This window comes from Neolamprologus multifasciatus, chromosome 7, assembly GCF_963576455.1.
Source record: "Neolamprologus multifasciatus chromosome 7, fNeoMul1.2, whole genome shotgun sequence".
Lineage (NCBI taxonomy): Eukaryota > Metazoa > Chordata > Actinopteri > Cichliformes > Cichlidae > Neolamprologus > Neolamprologus multifasciatus.
In genome coordinates, this window is record NC_140445.1 from 33252432 (window position 1) to 33273598 (window position 21167).

The window sequence follows — 21167 nt, forward strand, 5'->3', positions numbered from 1 at the left end:
CCAGCAAAACATATGTCATAAGTAATACATGATTAGAGAGCGTGCACCTTTGAGAGTTGAAGCAGGCTGACAAATGCACCGACCATCCTCTCGTGGTGATGCTCAACACAGCTTTTAAAAAGCGCCAACATTATGTCACAGCATGTTGAGGCGTGAAGTCCCTCTTGCTCTCACTCTTCTTTCTCCCACACACATAATTAAGCTTTATAAAAAAAAGAAAAAAAAAAAAACACCCACAGCTTCAGTGTTGCTTTCATGTCCCTGTTCCTCTGCTTAATATAATGAGTCTAAGACACACAGGCTTGTAGGAATAAAACCATCATATTCTGTTTCTGTCATGCAAAGTAAGAGTGTACAATCCACCCACATGAGATTCTAAAGACAACACCAACAATGTTCTCTGTGTCCCCCGTGAATTTAAGGGACATTAAACTGATTTACAGTGATTTATTGGGAGATTAACTGCCTGCCTAACCCTGACCTGACCTTAAAAGACCGCATTATGTTAAAAATTTCAGGTTCACACTTGTTCACCATACACATCCTCACAATGTGATTGTGTATGAAGAGCAATAGTCTCTCTCTCTCTCTCTCTCTCTCTCTCTCTCTCTCTCTCTCTCTCTCTCTCACACACACACACACACACACACACACACACACACACACACCTCTTGTGGATGAGACTAAATCACACTTGAATTGGACAGAAAGTCTATCGAAGGTGTAATCTGATGAGATCAGCTAGTAGGTGCTAGCAGTCACAGAGGAGAGAAGACTGTGGCAGATGGAAGAGTAGATGCCTGGGAGCAGTCCTTGGAAGATAGACCTAATTTTTGACCCAACCATACGGACTCCTCATATCCAATAATCCATTCCCGCACAGCCATGCCAACTTTATTCCCCTTCATCCATCTCCGGGGCATTTCTCAAATCGATTCTCACATAAATTCATCCTTTTACTTGAGTAGTTGGTCAGCTTGGGCTCACTTAATGCAGGAATAAGACAGCACAAATTAATATTAGTCTGCCAGCCCACACAGTGAGCATCATCTCAAGGAGAAGTTTCTTTTTTGTTTTTTTGCTTCTCTATTTTTTTGTTATAGATGTGGTTGCCCCTGGCTACAATTTATGTCTAGATTCAAGGTTCACTGAATGAATAATGAGTATATTGTATGTTAGGCACACAGAAGTTTCATTCAAGCTAAAGAATAAATAAATAAAAAAAAAACCCTGATGTTGCCGCCAAGGCTTAATTACTGGCTCTGTCTAGTGGACAGCTTCCCCAGGGCTATATATGCTCACTGGCCTCCAATGTCCTAGATTCTGTGAAGCAATCAGTTTGTGATCAGTGATTAATTCCAAATAAAAACTGAAATGAAAAGACTTTAACACAATTCCCGCATTTTAATCTAGTCTTAAAGGGAAACTGCACGTCAAATTGCACAAAGTTGGAGACAAACACTTTTTCCTATTTAGTAACACACACACACACACACACACACACACACACACACAAAATAAAACCACAAACTGAAAACACTTGTGTGGAGCTGCTTAAAGTGACAAAAACTAAATTTGAAAACTGGCCTCTTTCTAAAACTATGACCCAGTTACTCAAAAAAAGTTTGAATGTTGGAGCTTTTTTCTTTCCACTGAACTACACTGTCAACTGCATTACTATGCAAAAGAAGGACTGCATCTCTTCATGCTGAAAGGCGCGCACTTTTGATGTCATCAGTGGCTTCCACCCGCTTTCTTTAGGTGGTCGGTGCCATTATGCTCAAGAGAAGGCAGACCCAGACCCAGAGGCTGGGCAACTCACATCTAAACAAGACCTGGGAGAAGATATGTGTGTTTGATTTTGGAGGGCACTGTGTCTTTAAGGGTCTGTAAAAATAGACTGTATATCAAAGATGGATGACGCCACCTGGACATCAACTATTGATTTTTTTTCAAGCCTAAGTATTGGTATTTTGTGCCACAAGTATGTAACTTTAAGCCTTAATGTAATTTGAACAGGTGCCTTATTAAATATTGCGACTCAACCCCCTATCCTAAAGATTTTGGTATCTCTAAAGGCAAAGACCAAAATATTTTATATAACAAATTGTAAAATAGTCTTTTCTCCCAGATGCACTGACTCACTTTTACTGTATAAAAAGGTGAATAAAACCATTGTGACTTCTAGCATTTGTTAGTGACAAGATGAAATTCATCATGAAGCTGATGGATACTGCACGCAAAAAGGAAAGACACTTACCAATCACATGATAAAACGTATCATACGTTATCCTTGTTTTTTAAACCCTTTAAGACCTAACATGGAACCAAGTCCGCCAGAGCTTATCTTTATATTTTTACATGCTTTAGTGCCATTTTTGGGAGTATTTCAAGTTGCTATACATCAATACAACCATTATATCCCAAATGTTAATAATATGTATGCATTAAGTCCATAGCAACGACACAAAAAAGCAAAAAAAAAAATGCAATAAACTACAAAAGAAAAATTGAAAATGTTTTTTTAACACATATTTCTAGTTAGAGAAATTTCAGAGCGATATCCCTCAAACCTGTAAACGCAAAAAAGTTGCACAAAATAGTTTTCAACCACAGGAAATTTATTTTGAGTGTCTTCATAGTTTTATTTTTGAGATACACCAATTTATATATACTGCAGGAAAAATGAAAATAAATATTATAATGTAAATAAGCAAAAAAAACCATCATGTGCATCAAAATATGCTATTTCCAACAGTGTAATTTGAGTTCTAAGCATTCCAGAAACTATAAAAAAAAAGGCATAAACTCAGGCTACGTCCACACGTACACAGGTATTTTTAAAAACTGAGATTTTCCGTTTTCGTTTTAAAAAATAATCCCATCCACACGTAAAGGCAGAAATGAAGGAAAATGCTGCTAGGAACATGCCAAAGCAACAGGTGGTGATATATTCCTAACCGTGCAGAAATGTTGGCCAATCAGAAGTCTAGAAGCCTCGGTGGGAAAAAGTAAACAAAGCTGGGGCATAGAAGCAGAACCGAGTCGTATGTGTGGAGGGACAGTAACTGTGTGTGTATATGTAAGCATTTAAACACTGCAGAGAGTACAATTAACAGTAACAGTATTGTAGAAATTCATTTCACCGAAACACGCGCACAGTGTGACGTCAAAAAATGCGCACACCTTTGACGCTGCGTTTTCTCCGTTTTTCTCGTCCACACGTAAATGCAAAAACTGAGTTTTCAAAAATATCCACCCTGGCCGGAGTTTTTAAAATCTCCGTTTTCAGTGACCGAAAACGCTGTTTACGTGTGGACGAAAGGTGCAAACGCATAGAAAAATCTGCGTTTTCAAAAATACCCGGGTACGTGTGGACGTAGCCTCAAACATGAATTTTAAAAACACCAGCATATCTTTGTAAATGACATATAAGACAAAAACTACATTTTCCACAAAAATTACATCACTTCCAGTTTCGGGCAGACATGCGATAGTTCTGTGACAGCTCTGACCTCTATTCCAACATAGGAAGTGCTATGAACAGCTGATTGTATCGGCAAAGCGTGTTTCTGGAATATAATGTTTTTATTGCTGCAAGTGCTTTTTATGCAATTTTTGTAAAGCCCTATGTGGAAGGAAACCGTGACCTAGGACAAGATGAGTGTATAAGATATAAGTACAACTCCTAAGGTTTTATATGCAAAAAGATTATTGTGCTAGCTTATGGCTTATGAGGTTGTAATTCTACCCGGCCTTAAAAATAGCTGCGCAAAACGGAGGCTGTCCACTCCGACCAGCCATAAAGGGTTACCTGGAACCATGTTTTAAATAATCTTTTCATAGAGATATATTTAGCTTGGCTTCTTTGTACAACAGGAAGCATCACTCCCTCCTGGCCATTAAAAGATTTGAAATTTAAGACACCTGGTGTGTCTTCACTTTTTGGACCTGAAAGCTACTTCCATCTTTTATATACAGCTTCTAAAGAAAGAAAGATAGAAACTGCTGCCCCCAACATCTATCAGAGTAGGATGAGTGGTCTTAACATTTTGTCTTAATGGCAGTGTCAAAATGACAAAGGGTCCTTCTTCTGTATCTCTGCAGGTCTATGCTATCCTGGTGAGTCACCCTCCCCAGTCCAATGACCACCTAACCCCGACGCCTGTCTCTTACACGGCAGGCTTCTACCGCATCCCTGTGGTGGGGCTCACCACCCGCATGTCCATCTACTCAGACAAGGTAAGTGATGGATGTGAGAGATGTAAAAGGAGACAGAGAGAAAGAGGGAAACAGGAAAAACAGGAAGAGCGTGAACACAGAGTGGAGGAATAAGAAGCTCCCCTGGGGCATCTTCAGAGGCTTCCTAGATTAAACGTCCCATCAGTGTCCATTAGGGGAGCTGTGATTAAATGGGTTTCCAGCTGAAATTTGAAAGAGCATCATTAATAATGCCTCCGACCTGACTTGTGTTTTTAAGAAGCACAAGCAACCAAAATGAAACTAAAGCAATCACATAAATGCCAAAGACATGAATTGAGTGTTTAAAGTGACACAGTCCATAATCTCCCAAAATAAGGGAAATGAGAGGCATTCAATTCAGCGATTTAGATAGGCCTGGGGGAGATGTGAGGAAGGGATCAAGGAAAGGGATTCCATATTGTTGTACATGATATTTATCCATTGTGTTTGGTTTTGTTCACTGCCACAAAACATCTTAAATATGTGGTGCGTGATTTGTCTAGAACAGATTGAGCAGCTAAAATAAACAGCATACAAAACCATATCCCAGATCACCAAAAGTATGTGGACACTCAATTAAAGCTATCCAGATTTAGAGACTTGCAGCATCTTCAAATAATCCAGTTTTTGCATTCAAGTCTTTATTTTGATGGCTAAGGCTCTACTCTTTTATTTGTGCCCCTACTTTAAAAAAAAGAAGTATTTATTTGTTTAAAACTCCTGGTGCAGACTATGGACTCTCAGCCAGAACATAGTAGTAACTTCAGACTCCACTCAGTCTCAGAGATCCTCTTTTTCCCAAGTGGCTAATTACTTCCTTTATTGATATTCTTCAAAAGAGGGATGCGGAGCATGTCCACTGCATACTGGATTACTTTTGGGTACACTGTGTATACTTACAGTCTTATGTTGCAATCAATGAGACCATTGGAAATTTAGCTGTTATCTAGTTCTACATGATACATTTTTTTTATCTTGTGCACACGGGATAATTATCATGTTGTCAGAATATGACTTAATATTATTTCCACTTGATAACAAACAGATTTTAAAAAACTAATCATGCATCTTTGTTGATCACCTTTTTTTCTGCTCAATGCTCCTCAGAGTATCCACCTGTCCTTTCTGCGGACAGTCCCTCCCTACTCTCACCAGGCGCACGTGTGGTTCGACCTAATGCGCGAGTTCAACTGGAACCACATCATCCTGATAGTGAGCGACGACCACGAGGGCCGGGCTGCTCAAAAGAGGCTCGAGACCCTCTTGGAGGAAAGAGAAACAAAGGTGAGATGCTCTGGCTCCCGGCCTCCTAGCCTCCTCCCCCGTCCCCTTGAGTGTATGAGCATGAGCGTGCGAGTGTTTAAGGCTTTTAAACCTCAAAGGTCTTCTATGTATGTGACTGTTTTCCTTTCTGTTGTGTGGCCACATCTCTTTCTCACCATTGTGTAAACATTGGCTAACATTCCTAGAGACATTACCAGCGTTTAGTGTGGTCTAATCTTACAAAAGTTTGTATGTTTATTTGCTCATCTTCACTTTGCTTTTCTCCATAGTCCAAATTATCCAGTGTCTTTCCACATTGGGAGCCAAATAGTGGAATTTAACATGGGGCTTTGCAAACCATCACAGATTTAACTGTTTCACTGGAGTCAGGTGTTTCTTTGCAGGCTTTGTTACTGCACACAGAGGGCTTTCCTTTATTGCAACCTGCTACTTCATGTTTGGAAGATAAGAGGATTTATTTTTTTCTTTTTAGCGCTGATGCTTCCATTTTAAGTATTGCTCTGGGCTGTGTATATGGGTCAGTGAAATGCTGATCTTTGAGCCAAAACAGACTTGAGACTGTGATGATGTGTGCCCTTTGGGGCCAAAGAGAGTTAGATGGCTAGAAAGATGAAGAAAAAAACAAAACAACTGCATCTATTTCATCCATTTAATAAGATGAATCTCTTTGTACTCTGCGTTGCTTGTCCCTCTCTGGGGCTCTTTTGCTGTAATTGTGTGGCAGAGTGAAATGAGTCCTGATTCGGAGACTTAATTAAATCAGAAACTGAAGAGACACTGGGTATGACACACACCCGAGGCAATTTTGCAGAAGGCAGCTACAGTTAAAGCAAAGCTGCTTAAATGAAGCGACCGGGATCGGCGTCAGACACCAATCGGAAAACACTCTCGATTGTGAAACTGCAGCTGCGCACTTTGAACCATAACCAATGACAGTCAGATGGTGGAGATGTGACTCACATCCTGCACTGGAAAAGATAAATTTGTATATTAAAAGCCTGTGCAAATGCAAAGTCTTCGTTTGGATCTCAGAATGAACCCATCTGTGCATTCAGCTCATTCAGTCCCATAAAGCTGAGCGAAGTGGCAGCGACTCTCTCTGCTGATGAGAGCCTCTACCGTGGTTTTCGGGTCATAAGCAGCTACTTTTTTCCCACACTGTGAACACTGCGGCTTATACTGACGTGCGGCTAATGCATTTTTTTCATGCGGCCAAAAACATTTTGCCTGGTAACAGTAGACCAATAAAATTGATAAGTAGTATATATACGGTATATATTTTTACCGGTTGTTAAGAGACGTTGTAATGTTGTTTGTGCACTGTTCCGTAAAAAAACCATGAGCAACGTAATTTGTGTGTTACCGATACGTACGTAAAGGTAGCCGTGTTACAGGCGCTGTTCGAGGAAAAAAAGCATTTGCAGTATGTATTTTTGTATGTTACCATAACGTTTATGTTTCCTTACGGATTAAATTAAACGTTAAAAATCCTCACGTGTAATATTTCTGTGTAAATATCTCATATTACGAGTGAAACGCATACGGCTTAAAATCCGGTGCGGCCTGTACAAGTACAAAATTGATTGTCTTTCTAAAATTAGAGCATGCGGCTTCTAATCAGGTGCGCTCTGTAGTCCGGGAATTACGGTAATTATGAATATATTTAGTCTTCACTGCAGTGCCAGCTTGAGAGTTTCTGGGCCCCGAGAAGGATTTGTTTGAGAATCTTTCCAAAAACATGCAGAGATAATTACACTGAAACCAGTGCAGAGCAGCATAAGACGAGTCCTGTATACTGCTAATGACTGTTTTCGCCATATCCAAAGGCTGATGTATGTCTTTCAGCTGTGCCGTAGAGCTCAGCTGCTGTCGATAAACCATAAAAAATTAACGAATCCTGCTGTCACACTGGCATCCTCCTTCATTACCACGAGCAAATCCTCTATAGTTTGTTTTGAGTCAGTCCAACATACACTCATCTATACACTACTGGGTAATGCCTGTTAATCCGTAGCTGAAAATAGCCGTGAACAAATGGTTAATCTGGACTAACATTTTCTCAACACTACAGATTCCAGCTCTTCCACTAAATTACTGCAGCTTTTCTTTCTTAAATGAAGCATTAAATAGGAAGAAATATGCAAAAGGCTTAGAGCCACATGCATGTGGAGGAGTTGGAAAGCTTTAAAAGGCACGCTGATGTAGTTCTGGCTATGCTGAGAAAATATTAAACAAAAGAAGCCTTAATATCTTAACATGCAACATGATTTTCATAAAATGTCACAAAAGAAGAATCAAAACTTGGTCCCCAGCTGAGAGGACAGTTGGGGTTTTACGCTTGGCAGTGTGACAAAATCAGGGAGTGTAACCTTCATACTCTTAAATGACGAGAAAAGAAATGTCAGAGAGCAGCTGCTCAGCTCACTTTCCCCTCGGCTCTGACATCCCGTGTGTCACCGAATTAACAAAATAATCATGATAAAAAAATCTTTTTCATTACCAAACCAGCTTTTTCTTTATAGATTTGTCTGGATGTCATATCTCCAAATGCTTTAGGTGATGCTGAAGGATTTCACTCTGTCTCAGGTAGACCACGCTCTAATTAAAACTGAGAAATGTTGCTCTTGCTAATCACCTTCTTGTGCTGCATAAACTCAGTGACAGGCAAGTTGGAGTATTTTTAGCTCCGTGGTAAGTCTTTAGCGAGGTCACACAGTCACAGGGGGGCTGTCACCACCAGTGAAAAGGCGCTGGACATAGTGGACTTAGCCAGAGAGCAAATGTGGCCAACACAAAGTGAAATATTAATGCCTGGCTGCAGATACAAAAATAGAGTGCTCAGAAAAACTCAGGGGATAAAGACAAAGTCCTTTTTTTCTGGAAGGCTTCAGAGAGGGTTTCTACTTGAATTAGATGCAAAAAATTCTCAGTTTCTGATAAATTTCTAACCCGATTTTTGCCTTTAGAGTTGATAGGATACAGAGAGAAATGCCATTGCCAGGAGCTGAAGATCAAACACCATTACCGTAAGGTTTCTGGGACACTTTTGTAACATTACTTTGAAATAAATTTAGTGATCTGTCACCACTGATGATAATTCCAGATATTCCAAATATTATGTAGAAGATCTTTCTGCAAAAATACAATTTATTTACACTCACTGGCCACTTTATCACATAGAACCTAACAAAGTGGCCAGTGAATACCACAATTCACCTTGATGCTGATTGTTGCAGGCAGCTCCTTTGAGTTTTTTATAAGGTACAACTTACTAGTAATGGTTTGAACCCCCTTTTGTTCTTCAGAACTGCCTAAATTCTTCATGACATAGATTCAACAAGGTGTTGGAAATATGCCCAAATCATTATACCACCACTGTCAGTCTGAGCCTTTGACACAAGGCAGGATGGATGCATGCTTCCATGTTCTTTATGCCAAATTCAGACCCTACCACCTGAATGTAGCAGCAGAAATCGAGACTCCAGAGCAGGCAACACATTTGATTCGCATTCTTGATGCTCGTCTGTATAGCTTGGTTGTAATAAGTGATTGTTTGAGTTACTGTTTCCTTCTTATTAGCTTGAAGCAGTCTGGCCATTCCTCTCTGACCTCAGGCATTAAAAAGGCATAATCCCCCAGAAAACTGCTGCTCACTGGATATTTGCTCTTTGTTAGAAATGGTTGGGTGGTAAAATCTCAGTGGGTCAGCAGTTTCTGAAACACTCATTTCTTCCTCGTTCTGATGCTCAGTTTGAACTTCAGTGGGTCATCTTGACCATGTTTAGATGCCTAAATGGAGTTATTTGATGACTGGCTGGGTAAATATTTGCTGTTGAACAGGTCTATGCAATGAAGTGGCTGGAGAAACATCTATGTGGTTTTTTTTATAAAATAGAAATGTTCTTTTCCTTTGTTTTTTGTTCTTATTCTCCCATTAGCATCCAACAGTTCTCATATCTATATCATATATGATAATTTTTTTATGGGCTTTTTATTCTTTTGGAACACAACAGCATGCACACAGAGGTGTTTAACATTTGTTTGTTTGTTTGTTTATGTGAATAAAAGATTTACTAGGCAGCATCTGTTGTCAGTTTGCTGAATAGTGCATTGATGCACAGTCAGCCTGAACTTTGCAAACGGGCGAGTGCGGACCAGAGTGCACTGAGGTGTGAGCTCTGAATCCAGGCAGCTGTGAAAGAAACCCTGTGATGCAGAAACATGCAGTTTGCTATTTTACTGCAAAATGGCTTCTAAACTCAGCCTGGACTCCCAAGTGGCTCCTCTCGCAGGATACAGAACAGGACCAGAGTCTGAAATGGTGACACCTCAAGTGTTAGATAGCCTGAATGTAATTAAACGTGCATAGGAATCCCCTATCGGATTGCTCTGTGTCTCGCTTTCACAACACATTATTTTTGTTAGTACTGTGCTACATGCTTTAGGTGTCAATCAAGCTGAAAATGCCACAAAATCAAAATGCTACAGAGGGAATGTGACTGTTTTTTGTGAAGATTTATTACTTAATTTGTAGAGCAAGAGCTTTCTGGACCTGCCCTACAGCACTCACACTTTATTAACTCTGATCCAGCTCTGTGGGAAACCTTTGTTTCCTTTGTGCAATACATTTTGAAAACAAGAGCTTGCTACAAAGTCAGACACTTTTATTGAGTGCTATATTTTTATTTTTCTAACATTCCCAGTTTTGACAGTCACCCTCAAAGACTGCTGAGAATTAGTCTGTATAGTGCCGAGGTGGGACAGAAGTTTTCCGGATTTGCTGGATTTTTACGGGGTAAAAAATGACTGCGTGTTAGCAGTTGATGTTGAATTACTGCTGTTACTGTTTGCAAACTGCAGCCAAGCTTTTAATGATTGTGTCTGAGGATGCTAAGTATAGAACGAGCTTCTGAAGATGATGTTGAATGAGCAGATGGTTTTGTGGAGTAGCAGTTTCTTTTGCAACTGCGCCATACTGTGAAAAATTTAATGAGCTCTTTGTGTTTTTGTTAAGAGGCCAAAAAAGTGATCACATAGAGCTGATTTTAAGGCGTGCTGGAAATCTGATCACTCTCCTTGACACTTATGTTTGCCTATGCGGCTGGATTATCACTAATAATTAATGCATCACATGCACAGTACATGTAAATGCTGTATATACTTAATATCTGTTTTTAATAAGAGGACATAATCTCAGCATGATTTCAAGTGGTCATCTCTGATGTTTTTGCAAGCCCCACTGTTAAAGATCCCAATTTGAAGCAGAAAAGTGGAGATTTGTTGGAATGCTTTACTGCCCTCCATTTTCAACTGTTTATAATATTTTTCTGTGTCTGCATATTTTCTCTGTGCACATTACTCATCAGAATAAAAAAAGGAACTATGAAAACCTCGACCAACTGTCCTATGACAACAAGCGAGGACCTAAGGTATATTTGCATGGTCAATGCACGCCGCCCACCAACTTTCCAAACGTAGCAACTAGAAACCAGACCAAACCAGTCACCAGCCGACCCAGAAATGTCCCTCTCTTGGTAGCACGTGTTTTCTTTAATTTTTACTTTGAGACATTTCCCTATGATTTAAATGAAGAATGATTTTGTTGTGAAAAAAAATCTATAATTTTTTAACATAAAAAAAATCAGTAGCCAGCGCCTCGCTTTTATCATTTTTCATTTTTTCCTTCAGTAAAGGAATGCATGTACTCAGAACACACACACTCACACACACACAAAAAAGTTTGCAACTCCATTCCTTTGTGGAGAACCGGTAGTGTGGGACAAAACCGTTTCCCAGATGCTACTTCCTCCTGTTCTGTAGCACTTCCCTAGTTTTCAGCAGTTTTTTTGTTGGGGGAAAACGTCCCTCTCACCCCCCTTCACCTGTTTTTAGTTACTGGTTGCATTGACCTTCTTCTTTCCCCCTACCTAACACATGCACGTCCTTCTTTGGAGCCTTGATAACCCTCAGTTTGCATGCAAACAAATGCAAAAGTTTTTTTCCCTTCAAGCTTTTTTTATTTTTTTAGTTCAGCCGGTTCCCCTGGATCGCTTTCCTTTTTATATCTCTGTCTCTCGTTTTCAAACAAAATCGGCCAAGCTCAAACCAAGAAGGTAAAGAGGCAGCATGGTGTCTGAGGTAGGGGAAAGTAGCTGGCTTGACCTTCCTTATGCCCCAATCACAGGCAGAGAAAGTCCTCCAGTTCAGCCAGGAGACTAACTTAACTGCTCTGCTGCTGGAGGCGAAAGAGCTGGAGGCCCGAGTCATCATCCTGTCCGCCAGGTGAGGTTTTTTATTTATTTATTTATTAAATAAATAACATAGATATATTTATAGACCTTCTGGAGAGTGCTTCAAAGGTTTCAGCTGCACTAATATGGAAAGTTGTAGAAGTCCTGCAGCTCTATATTGAGCTTTGTATTTACTTGTACTTACATTTCTGCATTTCAGAGGAAAAGAATTCAAATGTATTGTATTTTCATAGAAATGTGTCTATGTGTTGCTACAGAATATACACTTAGATTTCTTTTTGATGTAAGTAATCATACATGATTGATAGTGATGGATTCTGACACAGGGCATCAATGTGTCCAAAGCCTGTCATTAGTTTTTGTCATTTCACTCAGTATAATAATAATATAGCTTGGAGTAAATATTGTAAAAGTGGATGCAATATATAAAATATGAGTGTTTTTTTTTTCTTTTAAATTAAAATGTGGGTAAAGTCAGCCTTAGGGTTTTTTGTCATCAAGTTACAAATATGTAAAGATCTTGTGTGTTTAGCAACTTTATGATAAACGTGTCTCCCTTATATGAAATTATGTTTTGGGGATTTTAAGAATATAAAGCAGAGGATTGTCTGCAGCACAGAGTTGTGTGTTTTGGGGCCTTTTTTTAGCTTTCATAACTGGCTGCCCGGGATGATATGGGATAGACTTCTGAAAAAAATCTGGGATGCCAGTTTAGCTCACATGGTTGAACAGGTGACCATGGTTTCAAGTGTGACTCCAGGTCTTTTGCTGAGTGTCTTTCACCATTTTCCTCTCTAACTCTTCACTATTCTATCAAATAAAGATGTAAATGTCCCCCCGAAAATGACAAAAAACTGAAATGATAAACCTTTAACATCAATAGAAAGCCATTTCTTCAAACTAAATCATAAAATGCTGTGCAGACTAGAGAGCTTCATGCTGTTTTCAAGGAAAAATGTCCATTGCATAAATGTCCATCCATCCATTTTCTTCCACTTATTCAATTCAGGGTTGTGAGGGAACTGGAGACTATTGCAGCTGTCATGGAGCATGAAGTGGGGTTCACCCTTGACAGGTTGCCAGTCTGTTGCAGGACTACAGCTAACTGTATCGTAGGGGGGAAATGGCCTAAAGATGTTTATTACAAACCAGAATTAGAAACTTTGTCTAAACCCTTAAAATTTAAAAGCAACAATTAAATTTTCTTGTTTCTTGTTTTGTCCTATAATGACTCATGATGATCTATTTTTAATGAAAAGTTTTTAATTAAAAATCCATGAGTGTCAAAACTTTAAATTATTAATCTTTTATATCATCATGGCTGACTTTGTTTCTAATGCTCGGAAAAGCCGTCAGGTTGGATTTTGTTTAGTATTTTTTGTGATTCATGTCACTGCTCCTGTTTTGGTTACTTGAAAGCCTTGGCAGACTCGCATATCAGATCAGCTGGTTAAAACAATCAATTGTCTTTTATTGATTTAATTTTAACAAATTCCAGTGAGGAGGACGCTGCCGCAGTGTACAGGGCTGCCCGTTTCCTCAACATGACGGGCTCCGGCTACGTGTGGCTGGTGGGCGAGCGTGAGATGTCGGGTAAAGCCCTGAGTGAGGCACCAGACGGTACGTTCATCCAGCTTAGATCACTGGGAATGCACCAGTTTACCTCGGCTTTACTAAGAGGCTGAGCATAACACACACAGGATTAGAAAGATTAACCATTTATCGATGGGTTTATTATATGATTATTTGTATTACTGCTTGTTTCGTGTTGAGCATTTAAACGTTTAAGCATTCTTTGTTTAAAGGTTTAAATGTGGTGTGTATTTACACTCAGTTTTTACTTTAAATGTGTGTGTATCCTGGCTCATCCAAGGCTAAATTCACTGTGCTAATCTACCATATTAACATCCTGGTCTCTAATGAATTATAAAGGGAGAGTTTTGCAACAGATAACTGATAGAATGGTAAGCCACAACAGTCTTTTTGTATGTATTCGTGGATATTTTTGCACATGTCTCACAGGTCATGGTATTTTATCACTTTCTGGTCACAAATGTCGACCGTTTCTCCCCCAGGCACTCAAACACAAGCAATTCCCGCAGAGCGTTTGTTGTCTTGTCCATGTCCAGTCTCTTCCACCTGCACTGCAGCTTCTTTTAGGAGCCTGCAAGACTGATGGACCTGGTTGCAATCAGAAAACTTAGCTGAAGTTGGATTGTTGCTTGGTTTAAAAGTAGGCCTGGTGGTATTTTTGTTTAGCGAGAACACAAATAATATGTGTGCCTGTGCTGAGTCCTCAAACTTTTGCCAGAAGGGCTGAAAAATATAAATCCAACTTCAAGGGACTCCTTGCACATGCTGCGAAAAGGTCATCGGTGACAACATCAGAAAAATGATCCACTTATTTCTGCTGTCTTGATCATAGATGTCATTTTATGAGACACTCTTATTGAACTTACCCCTCCCAGTGGATCAGAGCTGGATCAAGCAGCTGATGTCTGACCTTTTTTCAGGATGTTTAAACTGGAGGCCCTATAAGTTTTTTTCCACTTTGCGCATTGCAAAAGGCTCCTGAGAGAGTGTGCCTTGCTCAGGAAGGTGATTATCTTTATGTTGTTGGAATGCTCTCAGGTCTAATCGGCCTCCAGCTCATCAACGGGAAGAATGAGTCTGCCCACATCAATGACGCAGTGGCTGTGGTAGCTCAGTCCATACAGGAGCTATTTGAGAAGGAGAATATCACAGAGCCTCCAAGGGGATGTGTGGGCAACACTAACATTTGGAAAACAGGACCCCTTTTTAAACGGTAAGCTTGGCACAGAAGCTTAGCATGTTTCATGGTTTTAAAATAATCCTTTTTAAATCTTATACAATATATGGGCCAGATGTTTCGGCTCCTTTACCACTTCCATTTAAAGCAAATTACAACTGATTGGCTTTCCCTTTGTAAACAAAAGGTTTGAACAGCAGGTGGTGGGGCCTTTAGGATACCATACAAACCTATTTAGTTTAAAAAAACTGTCTGATGTTGATTATTTAGAGTAGTCTGAAGCCTGAGCTTTTCTCTCAGAGGTTTTAATCATAAATACTGTGGCTTCTTCATTAGAAATCTTTAATATGAGCAGCTATTATTACAACAGTTTAGACATGACAGAAAATGTCATATAAAAAATGTCTCAATTAAAAAATAATTGGAAAATTAAGAAATGTTAGAATTTCCATTATTGTGATAAAGGGCAAAAAACATATTAGACATGCTCAGGTTTAATTACTGAAACAGGCCTGCAATATAAATAAGTTTTATGCTGCATTGCAGTCATTTTCCCCCCATTGTTGACAGTTTTAACAGATTCATCAGATTTATCAGGTTTTCCTGAATGTACCATAAACCTTGTATTTGTTATTTCCAAATGAAGCCAGTGAGTTTCAGCTGACCCACTTAGAGCAGCTTCGAGGCAGCATAACGAAATATAAAGCGCTGCTTCCAAACAAATGCAACAGCAAGTATTGTCAGCACTCAGCAACCACAGCTCTGCCTTTTGTTAACAAGAGATGTGGTGAATCAATTTTTATTTATTTATTTGCTTCATGCACTGAATTAAGAGCCCTACACTGAGCAATTTACAATAAAAACACACTGTTACACTACCATGAGATGACGCACAATGGCCTTACATGGGCACATTTGCACTGATTCACACAGATAACAGTTTTCATGTGCTTGCCACAGGGTGCTGATGTCCTCTAAATATCCCGAGGGTCTCACAGGGCGTGTGGAGTTCAATGATGACGGCGATAGGAAATACGCCCACTACAGTATACTGAACTATCAGAAGTCCAGACTCATCCAAGTTGGCATATACAATGGGACGCAGGTACACAAAGGCACCTTCAGATGTCCATTCCCTGTTTTATACTCACAAACCATGTGTGGATTTTGTCTAGCCCACATACAGAATCATCTGTTTTTTATTTATTGTGGGTGGGAGTCAGTTTTCTATCTATGCCACATACCAGGTAATGTACATCTACTCCGCATATCTGTGAGCCTTTGCATAAAAAAGGCAGTTCAACAAATGCTCTTTTCTATTAGAGCAAGGGCGTAGATTTGGTTTTGGCATTGGTGGGGACGGATGATTCAACCACCGAACCCTGCCCTGTTTCTTTTTTTCCCCTTTTTGTCTTTGCTTCTTGATAAAAAAAGGAGAAATATACTTGCCTACATATGCTATTCTACATGCTTTTAAACCATTTAAAATTACAATTCATAGTTTTACATTTGAATTATATAATGTTAAATTACTATTAAACAAATGACTGACTAAGTATTTTAGTTTACTTTAGCCATATTTTTTATGGCATATAAATCAGGTATCATGCAAACATAAAAATAGCTTCAAATACAGTCATGACAATAAAAGAATATGACTTTAAGGACTTAACAACATTACTTCAGTTATAGTACACCAACATCTGTTATATTTTGGCACTAAGGGAACACTGAATGACCTGGTGGGTTTTGTCCATAAAACTACTCATCTAAGATTACCACAAAGTAGGGCTGGGCGATATGGCCTAAAATTCATATCACGATATAATTTGAAGCATGTGCGGTAACGATATATATCACGATATATTATTTTCTTCTGTATAACGTATTTTCCACACTTAAAATCCTTTAATTTTCTCAAAAATGGAGAGTGTGCCTTATGTATGAATTCTGGTTGTGCTTACTGACCTCGAACCGATTTGGGCGTGCAGAAATCTGTTAAAAAATGTTTTAGTACAACTTTGGTAAGCTGCACTGCTTGATGGATTGTCAGAGCATTACGGCTGCCGTAGTGAGGAGCTTCGTCTATGTTAGCATAACATTAGCACAGTGAAGCTGGAGGATGAACGCCAACTTTTTTTCCACTCGATAAAAGTTAATGTGAGGGATTCTGGTGGTCAGGGACAAATGCAATCGCATAGAAGGATGCTATACACGGCCCAAACTTCAGTCAGGAGAACAACTGAGATTATTCATCCACAATACAAGGTTAGTTATTAATATACTGCAACAACATGGGAACAGAGCAGCTGCGAGAGAATTCAACATTAATGAATCAATGTTACGGAAGTGGAGGAAGCGCAGTTTTTGGCTTTTCCCATATTTCAAAAGTGTTTCATCTCTTTGCTATGATTGTCGCCCGCCATAATTTGCACATGATAATGGTTGTAGCCGCTGCGATGCTGTCGACCAAAACAGGTGCAGCTTGATGACATCATCAACGCGATAGAGCGATATAGTCAAAATTTCTATTGTTGGCCAAATTTATATTGTTTCTATCGTATATCGTTTATATCGCCCACCCCTTCCACAAAGTAAAAGATCTCTCAGCAAAATTATGCAACAGTTTACGCACACTGTTGCCCCGATCAAATCAGTGAGCTGGGATTTTTTAATTCTAAACATGAACTACTGTTACAGCAACAGACATGGACTACTGGTGCCCCACACAACAACTCAATGTCCACTATGTGAAGGAGCCAAACACATGCCTTCTCCTCTCGTTAACTGAGATAAACTGCTGGCATATTTGTTTTACATCTATACTGTCCAGTCTCTCCTGGTGGACATACAGCAGCATTGTTTAATCTAATTCAAGTCACTGTTAACCTTACCCATCTTTTTAGTCTTCTGAGAGCACTGAAGCTTCTTTTAGCCTCAGTACCTGCGTTTTATCCTCAGATTACAATTATTATTCTGTGCTTGATGTGCCTCACCTTTGGCCCTGGCTCTTCCCCTCTGACTGCACTAGGACATATTGCTACCTAATAAAATAACACATTGATTCGTGCCATATAAAAAGTGAGACATGTCAATTCAGATTCTTTGTCAAATATACACTAATGAATCAATTTACATCAGCAGCCTAACAGTTGTCATGATAATAAATACTATTTAATGTACAGCACCAAATCATCAGTCAGTCACCTGTGACCTCGCATCTTTACCTCTGTCTGAGCTACAACATGGCAGAGCTGCCTCTGTCACCTGATAAATAACAGTGAGACATTCCACATACATGCAGTCACGCACATGTTTCAAATACAGTAATGAACCAACAAGTCAACATCCAATTTCACCTGTGATCTTGTATCACCATTGTTGGTTGAAATATTTGCAAAATCATGACTACCTCATGATATTTTGTCTCAAAAATTAACCCTATGAATATGTCAGTACCATTAGGATGAAATTATTGTGTCACCAACATTTAACGTTAGACATATAATTTTAATAGCCTCTGTAAACTAATATCCGGGCTTACTCGAGGCTGCCGTTTTCTCTGACAGTTTCAATCAAAATTAGAAATGCTGTTCTGAGACTTAGATAACTAATAGTGCTGCATGTTGTGCAGTTCGTTTCCAAAACACGTTATTAATGGGTACATACAATTTTAGACTGATGTGGGCCAAAGCCTAGCATAGCCTGTAACATTATTATGACGGACACATTTTATGAGTGAACTTGGCTTTAAGTGACTTACAGGTTTCTTTGAAAAATACTTTCTTATATCCAGGTTCTTCCTTTTTGCTGCCATCCTCCTCCTGGCAGCGCAGGCTTGCCGCTGCTAAAACTAAACAGAGCTCCCTGAAAGGCACAGCCAATCACATTGGCCATATTTGTCACATGAGGTAGGACTCCAGTAGAGAACGTAATTTAACTCTTTCTGCACCGCTGGGTGAATGAGACACTGACAGATAGTTTTTTCTTACTATCGGTTTTGTTTTTCTTTACTCGAAGAGATTAAATTATTGGTGGGGACAATTCAATAATCGCTGGATATTGGTGAGGACACGTCCCTTCAGTCCATGCCAAATCTAAGCCCTTGTATTAGAGGGATATTTCAGATTCTTTTACTCATCATATGATGACAATATTGGTAAATGTAGCACATATGTCATTCAAAACTCCTGGATGCAATGAGGGCAAGAAGAGAAAGTGCCAAGATTATGAAATCAGTCTTTCTTTTTTGCAATCCTGCTTGCATTGCATGAAATGGGAAATACAACCAATCATGAACCCCAAGTATACAACAGAAACCGATAAAGAGGAAATATTTCACTCATTTACCATTTTGCAAAGCACACAATAAACTTCCAAGTACATTTTTTAGTGCTGGCTGCTCATTTACTCACCATGAAAACAAAGGTTTTGGTACATTTTATTAGTGTGAGGAAACGAAATCAAACACAGCCCTTGTTTTGGATCTAAATGGACTAAATGGCCTCATCAATCTTCCACTGATCCAGTTCAGGTTCACGGGTGAGCAGGAGCCTACCCCAGCTGTCACAGGGCAACAGGCAGGTTACCAGTCTATTGCAGGGCTAACACAGAGAGACAGGCAACCATTCACATTTTTGGCAAAATTAGAGTTGTCAATTAACCGAACATGGATGTCTCTGGACTATAGGAAGAAGCCAAGTACCCATAGAGAACAATCTCCAATTAGAAAGGCACTAGGCGGCAGATTCAAGCTCAGGACCTTCTTGCTGTGAGTCAATGGTGCTAACCACCAAACCACCATCCTGCTCTGGTCCACTTACTATGTATCCATCTGCGAGAGTGCCGGCCTCACTAATATCACCAGAATGGAGCTGTCGTACAGTTTTAATCAAATTTTAATCAGTTTTAATCAAATTCAAGCACAATCAGAGTGTACTAAATGTAACAAATTCAGTTTCTGTTTCTACGTTTACTGCTTTTTCTTTGAAAATCCCTGCAGTTTGTAGCAAGTAGACTAAGGTGTAGCATGTGACTTACTTCCCATTACCGCTAATCCAACCCTTCTGTAAAATGGAAGCTCTTTTATAAGCCTTGTTTCCATCCCACTCTATTTTAGCTAATGGTGGATATTCAACTCAGCCAGACAGCCGATAAAGGCTGCAAGGATCAGCTCTTCTAAGCTCTTCAGTTATTTGGCGACAGGTGGAAAAGTAATAATTTCATGAAACCCTGTATCATACAAAAGTCAGAGGTTGATGCAATAAATAAACTGCTGAGCTGTGGTTATGTAAAGCTGACTCATTAGTGATGCTCACCCACAGTGCTGAAGCCTCATCAGCAGCAGGCCTTCTGTCAGCACTCACCTATAATACTGTATATGTGTGTGTGGCATCGCTACAGGTGGTAATGAACAATCAGCGGAAGATTATCTGGCCCGGAGGAGAGACTGAGAAACCACAGGGCTTCCAGATGTCCACTCGACTAAAAGTAAGACACCTTCACTTTGCTGCAATGTGGCACTCATGTCTACACGGATAGACTGCGGACCTGAGCCGAAACACTCGTGTTGGACAGTGTGCTAACATCTCTCTCTTGCAGGGAAGCTAATCTGTGTTCTTAAAGCAGAACTGACATATTTGCTGTGACTTTTATCTCTTCACTTCTGTCTTAGGCCTCGAGAGAAGCTCATCTGTATCCTTGTTTGTTATTTTTACTTTCACCTGTCCATCCTTGCACATCTATATGTTTTGGTGATGTGTAATGTATGTTTTTCTCCTAAAGCAGATGCATCTCCAACTCCGTGATAAACAGCTTTCTGTCCCGTCTGTTGTAGATAGTGACAATACACCAGGAGCCATTTGTGTATGTGAAACCCACTCTGCCTGACGGTACTTGCAAGGAGGAAATGACATTAAATGGAGTCTTAATTAAAAAGGTTATCTGCACTGGGCCCAATGAGACCATCCCAGGTAACACATCAGGGACGTTTACATTATCACTGTGCTTCTAGCGCACCCGCCAAACATCCACTGGAGATGCATACATATATATGCAGCAGGTATCTATATATGTATGCATGTAGCCATTCAGACTGAGTGATTGTTGGGATGCTGGCACACACCTGGTCTGTGTGCAATGAGGCTGTGTGAGGTTGTCTGCAGTGTATCAGTGTGTCATGCATTCTGTGCAGTCTACATGCGCCGCCTTTGGATTCAAAAAAGCAAAAACAAAAAGAAACCAACAACAAATGAACCAGTTTCCACCAGGGTGTGCATAACTTCCAAATGTTGCTGTTTTCGTTACAGGACGCCCAATCGTACCCCAGTGTTGTTATGGATTTTGTATTGACCTCCTGATAAAGCTGGCTATGACCATGAACTTCACCTATGAGGTGCATCTGGTGGCTGATGGAAAATTTGGAACTCAGGAGCGGGTGAGTTTCACATTAAGATCCATGGTTGGTGTATTTTGGCACACAAGAAGAATTTTCCATCTGCAATAATTTAAATCTGGTGGCATGGCTTTATTTTGGGACTTTCCTGTAGTTCCACGTGAATGTCTTTAAAAATCACTCAGATGTAAAAAGGAGAACATTAGCTCAAGGCAGCAAAATTATA

At 39.7% G+C, this 21167-nt stretch overlaps 1 protein-coding gene across 16 annotated transcripts in view; it reads left to right on the forward strand.

The window, feature by feature from the left end:
* The window catches only part of grin1a (glutamate receptor, ionotropic, N-methyl D-aspartate 1a), a 41226-nt gene that overhangs the window by 1895 nt on the left and 18164 nt on the right, over window positions 1-21167 (forward strand). For 7 of the 16 annotated variants that reach the window (XR_014875073.1, XM_085166190.1, XM_085166192.1 and 4 more), the window contains exons 2-11: window positions 4108-4242; window positions 5350-5526; window positions 10893-10955; window positions 11711-11808; window positions 13276-13397; window positions 14409-14583; window positions 15508-15652; window positions 19951-20037; window positions 20384-20528; window positions 20853-20983. Coding sequence is in view for 15 of the 16 variants with exons in the window: in XM_085166190.1 (XP_085022316.1) it covers window positions 4108-4242; window positions 5350-5526; window positions 10893-10955; window positions 11711-11808; window positions 13276-13397; window positions 14409-14583; window positions 15508-15652; window positions 19951-20037; window positions 20384-20528; window positions 20853-20983 (1278 nt within the window). In the remaining variant the exon portion in view is untranslated. The remainder of the gene's footprint in view (window positions 1-4107; window positions 4243-5349; window positions 5527-10892; window positions 10956-11710; window positions 11809-13275; window positions 13398-14408; window positions 14584-15507; window positions 15653-19950; window positions 20038-20383; window positions 20529-20852; window positions 20984-21167) is intronic. The other 9 variants (XM_085166191.1, XM_085166193.1, XM_085166197.1 and 6 more) reach the window with 3 other exon arrangements.